Source organism: Balaenoptera borealis, assembly GCF_965194805.1.
Source record: "Balaenoptera borealis genome assembly, chromosome: 14".
In the NCBI taxonomy this organism is placed as follows: Eukaryota; Metazoa; Chordata; class Mammalia; order Artiodactyla; family Balaenopteridae; genus Balaenoptera; species Balaenoptera borealis.
The window spans coordinates 58,588,457-58,604,630 of record NC_138875.1 but is presented as its reverse complement, the minus strand read 5'-3'; the positions used below and the strand labels follow the sequence as shown (position 1 = coordinate 58,604,630).

Below are 16,174 nucleotides of genomic sequence, written 5' to 3'. Positions count from 1 at the left end.
TCCAGGACCTTCCTGGTCTGGCCCTGCCCACACCTGCAGCCCCAGCTTTCTCCACCGCCTCCTTCTCATTTTTCCTCTCGCCTCCTGCCTTTGCTCGTACTGTTTCCTCTTCCCAGCATCGTCTCCCCCTTCTTCACCTCCACGCAGTCCCTGGCTACATCAGAGTCAGGCTCTCACCTCAACCGAGACATCTTCCCTCTTCAGCCACTGTCCCCACTAAAGGGAACCAGGTCCCTTCCCGCCCTCTTTCCTCCCAGTAGGATAGGAACAGTCCCACGCTTTAAGCTTATAGACTCTGTAACCCCTGTACCTTTCCTCTGGTAGCATTCAGTATGCTCCGTTGCTCGTTTAACTGTCCATTCCCCCCCTGGAATGTCCGTCCGTGGGGATGGGGACCACATGCATCTTGGTCATTCCTGCATCTGCAGCCCTAAGTGAGCGTTTAGCACACAGTGGTCGCTTAGGAAACTTTGAGCGAGTGGATGCTGCTTCCTGGGTTTGCAGAGACGGACGAGAAGACGTGCATCCTGCCTTCGAGGAGCTTGTAATCTCGTGAAGAAAAGTTTATAAACAATGACTGCATAATAGACGCAGTCATAGAAACACACACACCATCCAGATCAGCACAACCAAGGGAACTGCTGGCTTTGTCAGAAGACTTGAGCTGGTCTTTCAAATGTGAAAGGAGCCAATGTAAGGTGGTCCGGCTTTGGACTTGGCTTTGCCGGATTAGCCTTTTCGTCTTGGGTAAATTGCCTATCGTCTCTGAACCTTAATTTCCTTCTCTAGAAAAGTGAAGATAGTAATACCTCCCCTGAAAAAACTGGAGGGAGGATTAAATAGAGAGACTTAAATGACAGATACCAAGCATGGCACCTAATATAGGTAGGTGCTCAGTAGGTAGTGACTCTTTTATAACTGGAATGAATTTAAATGTGTTTATTCAATGCTTCTTGAATGAAATGCCCCTGAAGACAAGTGAGGAAAAGAGAATCTATTTCTTGAATGTGACTAAAATGACAACTTCAGCCTAGGTGTACATGAGGGAAGTTTCTGGACTATGGCCTAATATATAATTTATCATTTGCCTCCACTACACTATAATAAATTATTAAGGACCAAAGGGGCAGCCTTTATACTAGAAACCTCCCCTTAATACAGCCCGAGGGGACTATTTGCACTACCGTCTTCAGGCAGAGAGTGATTTACTAGCACCAGGCCATCTTTATTTGTCCACGATTTTGATTCTGCAAAATATTACACAATAAGCTGCCCTTCCCTGGACCTCAGCCTCTCCAGCCTGGGATACTTAGAGACACTTTAAAAGTATAACATCTGTGGCTGTCTGTGCAGCAGCAGAAATGTATTTGAAGACACGTGCTATGAAATATAGTTCTGATCAAAAGCTATATAGGCAACAGCCACATGTTAACATTTTATTTCCTTGGGAGAAGAGCTGTGTCCTAGAAGTGTATTCTTTATGTTGTTCGCGATCTAAAATATCTGAGTACTTTAATCCTAAGAGGTAATATAAAATTTCTGCCACCCACTTCTGCATCACTTTCCAAATGCCAACAAGTTGATTGCAGTTAGTTTGGGGTCCCTGAGAAAAGGTTAAATCATTATGAACTTGCATAGCTTTAGGCAACTTTGCTGGAATCCTCACACCCCTCTCTTGTTAGCATAGCTAGTCAGAATCTTTGCTCTCAGATGTTTTCTAAACCTTAACTCTTTTGGAGCCCAGGCATACCGTTGGTTTGAGGTTCTCTAAAGGATTAGCCAGTTATCTAAGAATCAGTGTTCCTGGTTAGAAATGGTTTGTTTACAGGAAGTACAAATTCCAGTTTGCCCACAGAGTTCAGGGTGGGGAGGAAATGGTAGGGCTTGTTCCTGTTTTAGCACTTTTTATGAATCACATTGCATGCTCACAACACATGAAATATCTCTTCTCACTTTCAGATGTAGTAGATGCCGCTGAATTCTATAGTAAATAGTCAGTGGTAATTGCCCTTCTAGAATCTACCACTGTTGTGTATCAGGACTTGGATTTGGATGTCCACGGAAAGAGGACCTGGATATGATTCTTCAGAGCCTCCCGTGGTTCTCCATGGCCTATGCAGTGGCCCTCATCCTGCTCTACATCAGAACCACCTGTGTAACCTTTTTTAAATGCACATGCTCAGGCCCCACCCGAGAGATTATAATTTGGAAATTCTGGAAATGGAGCCAGACATATGTGGCTTCTGCACACCTTTCCCGGTCCCGCCCTCAGCATCCAGGGCTCCCTCCCCCTCGTGTGCCTCTCTGCCAGTGTTCCGGCTCCTGCCCAGGGTCTGTATCGGGCGGGGCCAGGTCATCTTCATTTCATGTAAAATCCAGAAAAAGTAAATAAAATTCCACAGCTGCTGTCCCGTGACTCAGTGTCAGGATCCAGGGTAGGTTGTTTTCCCCTCTTCCTGGGCCGCGGTGGGGCCGGCATCTCACACTGTCCAGAGCCGTCCGTTTGAATTTAAACTGCCTTAAATCCCTGTTACATGTTTCTTTCAACATCAGCTTTTGAAATATTTTTCCGAGGGGAAACAATGTATTCTTCTGTTGAGGACAGCCAGTGCTTGTCGTGTTTTCTTCTTTCTTTTTGCCCAGTTTCTAACATGGGCAGAACCAGGGCCCTGCGGAGTGTGTGCTCCTGATACCCTGCACCACAGGGGTCCCCGGGCTTCACCCCCAGAGACCCGCACACGTGGGCCGTGGGCCTGCCCCTCGGCCCTGTGCCTCAGCTCTGCCAGGGGACTCGGGGGCCGTGGGGACCCAGCTCCGCCTGCCTCCCGGCCTCCGCCTGCACCCCTGCCCGCGGCCCAGCACTCTGGACTCCGTGCGGCTCTGGGCTCCGCACTGGGGCTTCTCTGCCTGCGGCCCTGCGGGGGCCCCGAGGGGGCGGCTGCGGCAGTTTTGCAGATTCAGATCCCCTCGGAAGAGGGAGTGTGTGTACCAGTGATCTGCCAGGTCCCTCGGATCCGAGGGACCTGAGGATGGGGAGGTGGGGGGAGAAGAGAGTGGGTCAGGGGCGGCACAAGAGGACAAGCCCGTCTGGAGGGTAAAGTGCAGCAAATCATCTGTGCAAGGGCGCAGACCACGAGAAACTGCACGTGCAGTACATTGTCACGTCGTCACCACTACTCAAGAGAAAAACGGTTCATCCTGTTGGTTTCTGGCAAAACTGACATCAGAATCAGACACTTGTGTATGTTTTCAAAATGTATTTTCTATGCCAGGGGCTTGAAACCTGCAATTCTTCTTTATGACCTTTGTGACAACTCGCCTTGTTCCTTGAGGTTTTTCTTCTCCTCTCTGATCTTTATTTCATTGACAGGCAAATAAATATAACTAAATTTCCCAGAGCACTGCTGTGTCCCTGCCAGACAGCTCTCCAGGGAAACTATTCCCCAACTCTCCATGTTTATCCTTTGACCGTCTTTACATCACATTTCTGCTTCCCCGTAATCTGCATCCAGTTTATAGATGTTAGTTATGCCACACGCAGCGCTGCCACCTGAACTAGCCCCGGAAATGTCCAGCCGGCACTTTGGGGTAGTGACCACAAATTCTGTTTTTAAGGAAAACTTGGTTTTAATGTGCGTCAGGCCAAAGGACGAAAGAAAAGGTTTCCATCCAGAAGCGAGGTTGCCTACTAATGGGAATCAGAAAGGCAGCCCAGGCCATTGTTTAAACCGGATGTAATGGTTTTTCCTTGACTTAAAAATCTCTTCAACAGTTCTCCGTCAGCCAGTCATTCTGTTATTTTGGACCATGTGTTTGTATTATCACAAGAAATTATGAACATGGGAGAACAGTTTGACCTCTGTCCTCTGTGTCCGAGAGGTCACTTGCATTCCTGAAGCCCCTGTGTTTACATTGAGCCTGTCTGTCAATAGCTAGGAGCACTTGCTCGTTGGATATGGTACGGGTAAGGTGGAGGCACCTGGAGGATTTGGTATGTTGCCGCCTTCCCAAGGATAAATAAATGTGTGTATGTAGGAGGGTGTTGAATAGATTGAGTAGGAGGTGAAAAGGCCTTGGCGACCTGGAAATATGGGAATGGATTAAATAACCATTCAGGTGTGGATCAGTCAGAATGCAACCAAATCTACATCTCTCCACACCGTCTTGTCACCCAGCCCCTCTCCTAATTTGCAGCTGAAGTCCCCAGAACTGTCTTTGTCAGGTATCTGCCTTCCGGAACCTTCACCTCACCGGCAAATACTGCAGTTATTTGGGGACGACAAGAAAATCTGCTTCTAGGTCTTGATCTTTCTTAAATTTTTTATGTCTTTCTCAATATGCATTCAGGGCTGACAGACTAACTGAGGACTTGTCACATGCCACTTTAGCCTGTCTCCCTGTGTATCTTCAGCCAACATTAAAAACACATATAGTAGTAATTAAGTCTTCTTTAGAAATCATTTCTTACTGGTAATGTGCTTTTCAATTCCCTCAATGAGACGCCGTAACTTGATAAATTATTCCGTTGGCAGCAGTTAACAACAACAGAACCCGCATAATTGTAAACCCGTCCCTCGCTGGTACTTAGCAAAGTAATTATCCAGCTTGATTTCCTCACTTCAGAATAAGGAGGCCGACATGAGCAGATTTTCAGAAATTCTCCGTCATTCTGTCTTTTGGGAGGAGTCACTAGTCACTTGAGAAACGAGAGCCTGAGATGATGGAGCCTTAGAGAAAGAGCCTTGTTGCTTTAGAGCCTCACCTCCTGCTAATTTTCACTGAATTTGGACTAGTCCTGAGGCCCTGTTGAGTATAAACCCCAAGAGAAGATCCTAAGTTTCCCTTTGTGATGAAAAAGTTTCTGTTTATTCTACTTCCATTTTGCCTTTTTAAAGAAAAAAAAAACAGAATTATTCAGGGAAAAAAATATTATGTAAATAAAAGGAGACAGATGGGTTAAAGGGAGAAAAGACTATTTCCATTTTAGCTCAGCTTTGGAAATCTAGGCCAACACTGATAAAAATTGAAGAAACGCAGATTGAAACCAGATCTGTCTTACAAGAGAAACGGTGCAGGGTTAAGTCTTCGACACAGGTGGCTCTGACTGGAGAAACCACTCACCCTGCCTCCATGGACGCTGCTTTTCTATTAGACTTTTCCAGATTTGGGGGTTTTTTTGTTTTTGTTTTTTTTTAATTAATTTATTTATTTATGGCTGTGTTGGGTCTTCGTTTCTGTGTGAGGGCTTTCTCTAGTTGCGGCGAGTGGGGGCCACTCTTCATCGCGGTGCGCGGGCCTCTCACTATCGCGGCCTCTCTTGTTGCGGAGCACAGGCTCCAGACGCGCAGGCTCAGTAGTTGTGGCTCACGGGCCTAGTTGCTCCGCGGCATGTGGGTTCTTCCCAGACCAGGGCCCGAACCCGTGTCCCTTGCATTGGCAGGTAGATTCCCAACCACTGCACCACCAGGGAAGACCTGGGTTTTTTTTAATAATTTAAGTCATCATTCATGAAAATGAATCACAAATGGTTTTTTATGTGATATTTGGAGGACGTTTCAAAGGCATAAAACAGAGCTGCCGGACCCTTCACACTCATCCTGTATTTCTTGTTCTCGACATTTTAAAACCTAAACTCTCACTTGCTGACATTTTCATTAGCACTTATTCCATGTTCTGGCTTTTAAATTTTAATGCCTGTCTTATAAAGAAAGAGAAAGTAGAGGCTTCTTAATCAGAAATGTATTACTTTCAATTTACCATCTTCAAAAAAAAAAAAAAAGAGAGAGAGAGAAAGAAAGAAAGAAACCCTTGTTGAATAGTCATGACTGGGATGTAAAAGAGTCTTGGGAAACATGATGAGATGGAGGAGACAAACACCGACTCTGTGTATCTGAGACACAATTTAGTCAGACATTAAATCCTTTCGTACACTTCCTTTCCTTGAATATGTGATCGATGTAACTCCACTGTCTTCTAGGTTTTTTTTATTGTGATAAAATACGCGTAACAGAAAATTCACCATTTTACCCATTTTTAAGTACCCAGTTCAGTAGCATTAAATAAATTCACATTGTCGTGGGATCCTCACCACCTTCCATCTCCAAACTGGAGCTCTGTCCTCCTCTAACAGTAACTGCCATCCCCCTCCCCCTGAGCCCCAGGTCACCACTGTTCTACTTTGGTCTCTGTGTATTTGACTCTTCTAGGTATTTCATATAAATAAGAGTCATACAGTATTTATCCTTTTATGTCTGGCTTATTTCACTTAGCATAATGTCTTCAAGATTTATCCATGTTGCAGTATGTATCAGAATTTCATTCTTTCCTAAAGCTAAACAAATCTCCACTCTATGGATCTACCACGTTTTGTTTCTTCATTCATCCATCAGTGGACATTTAAGTTCATGTCATCACTGAACAGAGATAATTTCATTTCTTCTTTTCCAATTTAGATGCTTTCTGGTGGGTTAGGAAATGTTCTCTCCTCTTCAATTTTTCAAAAAGTTGGAGAAGAGTATATGTAAGTTCTTTCAATATTCAGTAGAATTCACTAATGAAGCCATCTGGTCCAGGGCGTTTTTGGTCGAGGAGTTTTTGATTACTGATTCAATATCCTCACTAGTTATAGATCTGTTCAGCTTCTCCATTTCTTCATGACTCAGTCTTGGTAGGTTTTGTGTTTCTAAGAATTTCTTCACTTCATCCATGTTATCAATTTGTGGGCATACAGCTCTTCATAGTGGTCTCATAATCCTTTTTATTTCTGCAGAGTTGGTAGTAATGTACCCACTTTCATTTCCGATTTCAGTAAGTTGAGTCTTCTCTTTCTCAGTTAATCTTTTCTGTTTTGTTAATTTTTCCAAAAAACCAACGCTTGCTTTCATTGACTTTCTCTATTGTTTTTCTCTTCTCTAGTTTATTAATCTCCACTCTAATCTTTATTATTTCCTTCCTTCTGCCAGCTTTGAGTTTAGTTTGTTCTTCTTTTTCCAGCTCCTTAAGTTGTAAAGGCAGATTGTTGATTTGAGTTTTCTTTTTTTTAATGCAAGCATTTACAACCATAAATTTTCCTCTAAGCACTGTTTTCACTGAATCCCATAAGTTTTGGTATGTTGTGTTTTCATTTAAATTTGTATCTTTAAGAGACAAATACTTGTATTTTCTAATTTTCTTTGTGATTTCCTCTTTGACTCATTGATTAAGAGTGTGTTGTTTAATTTCCACAAATGTGTGAATTTTTTCCACTTTTCCTGCTGTTACTTATTTCCAATTTTATCCTATCGTAGTCAACAAAGATTCTTTGTATGATACCTGTCTTTTAAAATCTATTGAGACTTGATTTGCGGCCTAACATAAGGTCTGTCATAGAGAATGTCCCATGTGAACTGGAGAAGAATGTGTATTCTGTTGTCGGGCTAGTGTTCTGTATATGTCTGTTAGATCTAGTTGGTTTATTGTTCAAGTCCTCTATTTCCTTACTTATCTTCTTGTCTGGTTGTTCTATCTATCATTGAAAGTTGGGTATTGAAGTCTCCAGTGATTATTGTAAAACTATTTATCTCTTTAATTCTGTCAATTTTTGCTTCATATATTTTGAGAGTCTGTTATTAGGTATGTAAGTGTTTATATATAATTTAATATATATGTCCTTTTTCTCTTGTAACCCTTTTTGATTTAAAGTCTCTTTTTTCAGATAGTAGTATAACAACCCCACTCTCTTTTGGTTACTATTTGCATGGAATATCTTTTCCCATTCAAACTATTTATGCCTTTGGATCTAAAATGAATCTCTTTTAGACAGCATATAGATGGATCGTGGGTTTTTACTTATTCTGCCAACCTCTATTTTTTTGATTGGAGAGGTTTGTCGTTTTACACTTAAAGTAATTACTGATAATAAGGGATTTACTTTTGCCATTTGCTATTTGTTTTCTATATACTTTATAGGACTTTTGCCCCTCATTCACTGCATTATTGTATTCTTTTGTGTTTAGCTGATTTTTTGTTGTGAAATGTTTTAATTCACTTTTCATTTCCTTTTGTGTATACTCCGCAGCTGTTTTCTTTGTGGTTACCATGGGGATTACATTTAACATCCTAAATTATAACACTCTAATTTGAACTTACAAAAACATAACTTCATCAGCATATAAAAACTCTGCTCCTGTGCAGCTCCATCCTCACCACCTTTCAGTTACTGACATCACAAATTACATCTTTCTGCTCTGCGTTCAAAAACTTGGACTAATAATCGTTTTTGATGCACTAGTCTTTAAACTCATGTAGAACATAAGAAATAGAGTTACAAACCAAAATTACAATAATACTTATTTTAATATTTGTCTGTGTATTTATCTTTTCCAGGGAACTTTATACTTTCATATGCCTTTGAGTTACTGTCTAGCATCCTTTCATTTCAACTTGAAGGACTCCCTTTGACACTCCTTGCAGGGCAGGTATAGTGGCAGTGAATACCCTCAGCTTTTGCTTGTCTGCAAACGTCTTAGATCCTTCCTCAGTTTGGAAAGACAGTTTTGAAAGAAAGCCGGATGTAAAATTCTTGGTTGGCAGTTTTTTCTTTCAGCTCTTTAAATATATTATCCCACTACCTTCTGGCTTGCAAGGCTTTTGCTGAGAAGTCCTCTGATAATCTTCCAGAGAATCCCTTGTACCTGATGAGTTCCTTTTCTCTTGCTGCTTTTAAGATTCTCGCTTTGTCTTTGGCTTTCAACAGTTTGATTACAATGTGTCTCAATGTGGCTCTTTTAGACTTTATCCTACTTGGAGTTTATTGAGCTTCTTGAATTTGTAGATCCATATCTTTCCTAAAATTTGGGAAGCTTTCAGCCATTATTTATCCAAATATTCTTCTCTCTCTCTCTCCCCTCCCTCTTTCTTTTTCTTCCTTCTGGGACCCCCACAATTCATATGTTGGTCCACTTGATGCTGTCCCATAGGTCCCTTACACTTTGTTCACTTTTCTTCAAGCTTTTTTCTTTCTATTCCTCAGAACTTGATAATTTCAATTTTCCTATCTTCAAGTTTACTCTTCCTTTTACCTGCTTAAATCTGTTTTTGAATTCCTTTAGTGAATTTTTCATGTCAATTATTATACTTTTCAGCTCCAGAATTTCTTTTTAGTTTTTTATGATTTCTCTTTATTCATATTTTCATTTTGTTAATACATTGTTTTCTTGACTTTGTTCACATCTTCCTTTAGCTGTTTAAGCATCTTTAAGCATCTAATAATCTCTTTGAGCATCTTTAAGATGGCTATTTCAGAGTCTTTATCTAGTAAGTCTGCCATCTGAGCAGGATGGCAGACTTACTAGACAGTTTCTTAGGGACAGTTTCTGTCTTTCTATTTTTTCTTTGAATGGGTCATACTTTCCTACTTCTTTGTATACCTTGTTGTTTTTTGTGGGAAACTGGATGTTTGAATCTCATACTATGGTGTCTCTATTAATCAGATTTTTTCCCCTCACCCAGGGGAAAAAATGCTGTTTTGTTTTTGTTTTTAATAATTGTAGAGTGTTTCTGTACTGGGGATCAACCTGAGGTATAAACATAAGGTTTTCTAGGGTTTTTCTGAGCCACATCTTTCCCTGGGTATGTGTAATGACTTTCTAAACTCTCCCTTTATGCAGTTGCTTTTGAATGCTCTAATCCTTAAGTACCTGGCTCCCAAAAGGGATAAAAGGGGGAGAGGAGAGTGAAGGGAAAAATACTTAAAGGCGCTCCTTCCTTAAATACCATGAAAGCCACTTCAGCCAGTGAGGGTTGCAGCAACAGCATCTGCCTCCGTGCCCACAGCTCCACAGTCAGAAGCGGCCAGAACACGGAGCCCTGGTATTTGGAGGACATGGTCCTCATTGCCCACCTGGCTCCTGCAGGTCACATGCAAGCTGGTCCGGGAACGTGGGCACAGCTGCCTGCCACGGGACTGAGGGTGGGGAATGGGTAGCCACCGCTGCGCTAAGAGCCAGAGTTAACCAAAATTAACTGTGATTTACCATCCAAGCCTCCCCTGGAAGCTGCAAGCCTTCAGATAGACTCCAGAATTCCAAAATAGTTACATCAGACATTCTGCCAGTGCAATTGCTGTCTAGAGAGGAAATGGCTTCCTGGCACTTCCTACTCACCATCTTCCCTGCCATTCCTGGGTTCTGTTTTTGGAAATCTGAGGAGAGAGCGGAGGCTTTCCTAGCTGCCCAAATCAGTGTTTATCTTTAAACTACAATAACTTTACTAAGATACATCCTGGTATTGTATTCTCATTCACCTGATGTGGCCCATGGTAGCCCTTTCAGTGTATAGATTCAAGTATGTTTAAGCATATAGATTCAAAATGTTCAGGAAAGGGTATCTTTTATTATATATACAAGTATTTATTTTGTTTTACTGTTTTGTTTTTTCTCAGAGACACTAGTTACGTATCTGGTGGATCTCCTTCTCTAATCTTTCCTTAAAAATTCTTTTTTTATTTCAATTTTACTTTGCTAGAATTTTTCATTTTTATCTTTCATGTCTTTTGCTCTGTATTATATACTAGATCTGTTCTCCCTTTCTGCTCCCTCCAGTTTCATCTTCATTCCTGTTACGTTTTATTTTTCCGTCTACTTGTTTGTGTTCTGCCTCTCTTCCTATTAACTTGCTATCTCTTCTTCAGATGATTGCATTTCTACTGTGTGTAGAAATGGCTGAGCTCTGAGTTTCTATTTTCCTTTTATTTTCATAAATAGGAAAGGCCATGGTGTAAATAACTTTTCAGAAACAGCCTATCTGTAATGCGTTGAATATTTTAAAGAACAAGTTTTAGGTTCCACGTGCAGTGCTCCATGATGGGAAGGCTGGATGCAGGTGGAACACACACCATGGTGGGAAGTGGGATTTAATCAGTTCAGTGAGCCCACTGCTGTTTTACTTTAACGTCCTCGATTGCATCTTTACCTTGCACATCCCTGCGTGGCGTGGCCGCCCCTGCAGAAAGCACAGATGGTGACTGCCAGACCCATGCATCAAACCCGTAGCCCTCCGGAGGCAACCATTTCCTCCGGCTGGCATTCTGAATGTAGCGATTTTCCAACCATTTTGAAAATTAGCCTTAAATATACTTTTGGAAAACCACATTTCTGGATGCACCCTGTTCTACCAATAACAAAGTCTCACTAAATCAGAATGATGAAAATGAGCCTTATCTCCATTTGGGGAAAACAACTGAATTGTGGACCGTTTGTAAAGGCAGGTAAAGGTGTGACATCTATATGGACAATAAGACCATGATTTTTTATGCGGAAGAGAAAATGGACTGTTTCAGGCAATTCCAGAGAGCAGAAGGGGGCCAGTGGACAGAAGTGTAGGAGGGAATCTCACTTCCCCCTCAGGAGAGCCCAGCTGGCAGGCGTGGCCGTGCTTGGCAGACCCTTACCTCGCGGGGGTGATGCTGTCGCCGGAAACTGGCTCCTGCATCAGGAGAAACCCCAGGCCCCTTTCCCTCCAAGTGGCCATCACCGAGTCTGAGCCCACACTGCTGGCTCCAAATCCTGCAAATCAACCCTGGACCCTCGGGCGACTTACCCAACCCCACTCTGCCTCAGATTCCTCCCCTGTAATGGGCTTGATTAATTTTGAGAGGTTGATATTTGGAAAATTTTTTTAAACTTAGAACAATGAGTAACAGGGACATAATAAGCGCCGTGTAACTGTCTCTTAAATGTGAATAAGGAAGATCTTTTCTAAGGTGTCTGAGAGACACCAGAGATCATTTTTGAGCGCACCTCTTGCGCTAAGCAGTAAACGAGGTGGGCACGGGCCCAGCCTCCACGCATCTCCGAGCTCGTGCTGGAGAAGGAGTCAGGCAGGTGCCCAGTGTGACCTGGAGAGGATTTCGGGGACAGGGGGCTCCCAGCAGCTCCTGGAACCCAGGGGAAGGGCGATAAGGGCCCAGGGACTGGGGTGAGGGGAGATGGTGGGCTCTTGTTCCTGGGAGAGGAAGCGGTATGAACCAGGGCAGCTGGGCCCACGATTCCGATCCCCTGTCCTCCCTGCCGCGGGCACTCGGAGACCCCGCTGACTTCATTTAGGGCCGTGGTTCTTTACAGCCGCTGACTCGTTCATTCATTCATTCACTCATTCGCTTAACTTTACTAACAAGCTAAGGGTCTAGAACTCCTTAGTGCAAAAACATGTATTTTTTAAATTACCCAATAAAAACTTTATTCAGTTAGAAGTATATGTAAGTTTTTTGAACTGTTGCAAATTCCATTCTTGTGCTGTCTGAATAAAACTGTTGGGGAAAAAACAGTTTTTATTCAGGTTGTGTCCTTGTAGAAATAATAGCTATAATCACAATTCCACTTTTTCATAACTTTTACTACACAGATTAAACTAGCCACAGAAGTTGTATAAATCATGACTATTATTATAATGCATAATTTTGTAAAATTTTTGTTTGAAGGATCTCTCAGTGGAACTATTTTCTTTGGTGAGCTACAAATGGCTAAGTTCATTTGGTGTAAATTAACATCGCTGATTATGCCTCATCTTAAGAAAATAGAAAAACAAAAGACAAACAGACACAAACATCAATGTGCTTAGTTAAAAAGAGTTTGTCCAGGTTACAGCCCATCACTAAAATGTGGGAAAAAAATAGTTTGGAAATAAAGGCTGAAATACCAAAGACTGTATTGTCCTTTTACTGCCCTCAACAGTGGGCATATTTTCTTTCAAACTGAGTGAAATGTTCTAGCCTTTGTTGGTTATTTCTTGGAGACATGCCACCTGCCCCATCTCCCCAGGCTGGGCTCGTCCCCACGTTTACCTGGAGCATTCATTCCATTTGGAATGAATTCCTTGGGGAGCTGGAAGCCACCAGTGAGAGGCTTATATGGGAACAACGCCATGTGGAAACAGGACCATCGATGAGTCGTTCTCATGCATCATAGACACCCTCAAACCCCTCTGACGTGCATTCAGGATACAGAACAAGGCCACAAGGCCCAGGAGCCACCTTTCCCAGAACTTTCAGTCACAGTGGCCACCTGACCTGCTGACTCTGCTCTCAGCTTCACACTCAGTGTGGACAGATGCTGAGATGAGGTCAGAGAGGTAGGGACATCAATGAGTAAAGTAGGGAGAAAGAAAATATTATGTATTTAATCCTAGGTGCCATGTATTTTACACATGTATCTCGTTTAATCTCCACAACCACCCTTTGCTGCTCTTATCATGTGAAGGGACCACTGGGACCCTGGGACAGAAGGGCAGCCCACCTTCCTTCATTGAACAAAAAAAAAAGTGAAACATACTGAAGACTGAAAAGGATTCTCAAGGTATCTTCGGGACTTTCAGGGCTTGGCATGTGTAATTACTCTTAGGTTGAACTGATGTCTATCTCAGATGAGATGACGCTTTATGAGGAGGAAATGTGAGGTCCAGAGAGGTAAAGTAACGTGCCCAAGGTCACACAACTTGACTCTGGAATAGCTGGGATTGGAACCCAGATCTATCTGACTCTAAAATCCATGCTTGCTCTTTCCGCAACAGTACGCTTTGAGCAAAATAAAATAATTACTGTGGGAGAAGTACGCACTGCTATGGGAAAACAGGAAGGGGTCCTTTATTCCAGCAAGGAAAGCACAGGGATCATGTTACAGGGCCTCCACTGCAGGGAAATGGTGGTTCAGCTCCTTCTCTCTCTGAAATGCTGGGCTTCTGTGCAAGGTCTCTGTCCTGTTACAGGAAAGGGCTCTGGCTTGTATTGTTCATGGCCCTACTTCAGTTCCTATTTATTTAACAAATGTGATAAATTCCTATCCATGCACATAAGCAGAATTAATAATGACAGGATGTAGGGATTAGGACATGCTCACTTTCTCAACAGCAGCCCTTTTTCGTAGGGAAAGAGATCATTCTAGGTTTGTGACTAAATTTCATTTGTTTGGAGGTGAAGTTGTTCAGTTTTACTAACGGTCAGGTGCATTCTCTTCTACAAGTTGATTTCACTGTTTCCTGAAGTCTCCCATGTGAATTAATAACAACCAGAGATTGCCTTCTTTCTGTATTATTGTTTTCTTCGGGCTTATTCCTTGCAAAGAGACACAGATTCCTTTGGGTAAAAGATTCTCAGGCATCTGTAACTAGGCACTTAAGCGAGACCAGAGTTATAAGGCCATTGCCATCTTAGGAGGTTTATTTTCTGTAGCGGGAATGGAAATTTGAAGGCCCAGCAGCCAGCAGTACACGTAACCTTCCCACCATCCTGAACTTAGTTTCTAAACAAGAACCCTTGGGGGTCTCCTCCCAGCAGCCCTCCATCACATCACTATCATGATGATCTTCTTAAAATCCTCATCTGATCACCTTACTTCCCTGCTTAAAAGCCGCTCCTGGCTCCCCACGACCAAAGGGACAAAGCCAAACCCCTCCGAGCGACTCTCAGAGGCCTCACCCTGAGACTCACTGTGTCTTCTGGGGGTACCTCTGACGGCTCCTGGTTAGAAACCGCAAGCCGACCTCACTGCCACCTGCCCTGTGCTCGTGCCTCTTCCCCAGGTGGATGGCAAGACCCCTCTGCTGCCTCGTCCCCTCGTCCTGTCCCCACCCCCAGCACTTTGCTTGCCCTGCACTGGGGATGCTCCAAGTTCATTTCATTTGCTCCATCGCTTGGCAAGTATTTATTGAGCTCCTAATAGGTGCCAGGCACGGTGAAAAAAGACAGGGTGCCACCTTCAGGGAGAATCAGTCTTATTGTTTGGAAGTGTCCTGGGGTTATAACCAGCCTACGTGACTTTTTTTTTTTTTTTTTTTGGCTGTGTTGGGTCTTCGTTTCTGTGCGAGGGCTTTCTCCAGTTGCGGCAAGTGGGGGCCACTCTTCATCGCGGTGCGCGGGCCTCTCACTGACGCGGCCTCTCTTGTTGCGGAGCACAGGCTCCAGACGCGCAGGCTCAGTAGTTGTGGCTCACGGGCCCAGTTGCTCCGCGGCATGTGGGATCTTCCCGGACCAGGGCTCGAACCCGTGTCCCCTGCATTGGCAGGCGGATTCTCAACCACTGCGCCACCAGGGAAGCCCCTGTGTGACTTTTAAGGCTTTGCTTCGAAGTCTGGTCCTGAGATCCGTCACACGAGCATCACCAGAGAGCTTGTAGTAACGACAGAATCTCAGCTCCCCGCCACCCATTCTGCACTAGCCTGACGCCCACAAGAGCCGCATCGCACGGCAGCATGAGCAGCTCTGTCCTGAGGCTCTCAGACAGTCAAGTTGGGTGGGTGTGTTGCTTGCGTTGCTTGTATGCTTGCTTTACAGTGGTTGTAAACCTACGGGTTTAAATTGTCCTTCATGTAACAAAGTCTTTTTGAGGGCTTGTTAATGTAAGTTACACTCTTGGGTGCCGGAGAGCACCACTAAATTACAAATAAGCAAATGCAGATTTATCTCTACTGTTCAAAAAATGACAGCTTTCCAGACATTGCTCGTGTTTCCTTCTGCAGACGTTTATCCAGTTATCCTTGCAGCCGGGGTATTTGTGCTTGCTCAAACATTGTGAATTGGTATTTGTAGGCTTGGCCACGCAGGTGCTTGTGTGGCCAGCACAGAGTTTTCATAAATGTTTATTAATTCGTTGCAAGCATTTAAAAACCAAGAGGTTTTCACATGAAAACCCAGACTTCTGCCTTCTCTTGAAAATCGGGCAGCCCTGGGCTCACCTTCCTGATGGCACAACAGACTGGCCCTGGGGGTCCCCTCCTGCAAGTTGGGGGCGTGCTCACCAGTTCACCCCGCCCCCCACCTCGCCAGCCCCTTTGCTAGGCCTGCTCGGCCCCCTGGACTGTGCAGCCTGAGAACCCAGGCAGGAGTTGGAGGCACCAGAGCTGACCCTGCCTCGGGGAGTGTGCCCCTTTATAGTTCCCCTCAGGGTCTCCGTGCAGACAGGAGGAGAGAAGAGAGCAGGACAGGTGGTGAGGGTGGAGATATGGCCCTAGGCTAGCGATTCTCGGCCCTGGTGACAGGAACTTGTAAAAGCACCACTGCCCACTCCCCATAGGCACCCCCAGAAAGTCCGACTTAGTTGGTTTGGGCATCACCAGATTTTAAAGTCTCCACAGGTGATTCTAATCTGGCTTGAGAACCACGAAGCTAGCGCATCCACATAACTTGCCCAAAAAAGTGAAATAT

General features: G+C 43.8%; 1 protein-coding gene across 3 annotated transcripts in view; it reads left to right on the top strand.

Annotated features, from left to right (window-relative positions):
• Positions 1–16,174, top strand: part of L3MBTL4 (L3MBTL histone methyl-lysine binding protein 4) — a 311,741-nt gene that overhangs the window by 266,682 nt on the left and 28,885 nt on the right. The window contains exon 15 of one of the 3 annotated variants that reach the window (XM_082353572.1): positions 1,960–14,696. The exons of the other annotated variants lie outside the window; for them this stretch is intronic. Within the exon in view, the coding sequence (XP_082209698.1) occupies positions 1,960–1,994 (35 nt within the window). The 3' untranslated portion in view covers positions 1,995–14,696. Of the gene's footprint in view, positions 1–1,959; positions 14,697–16,174 lie in introns of those variants that run through there. 3 annotated transcript variants of the gene reach the window in all.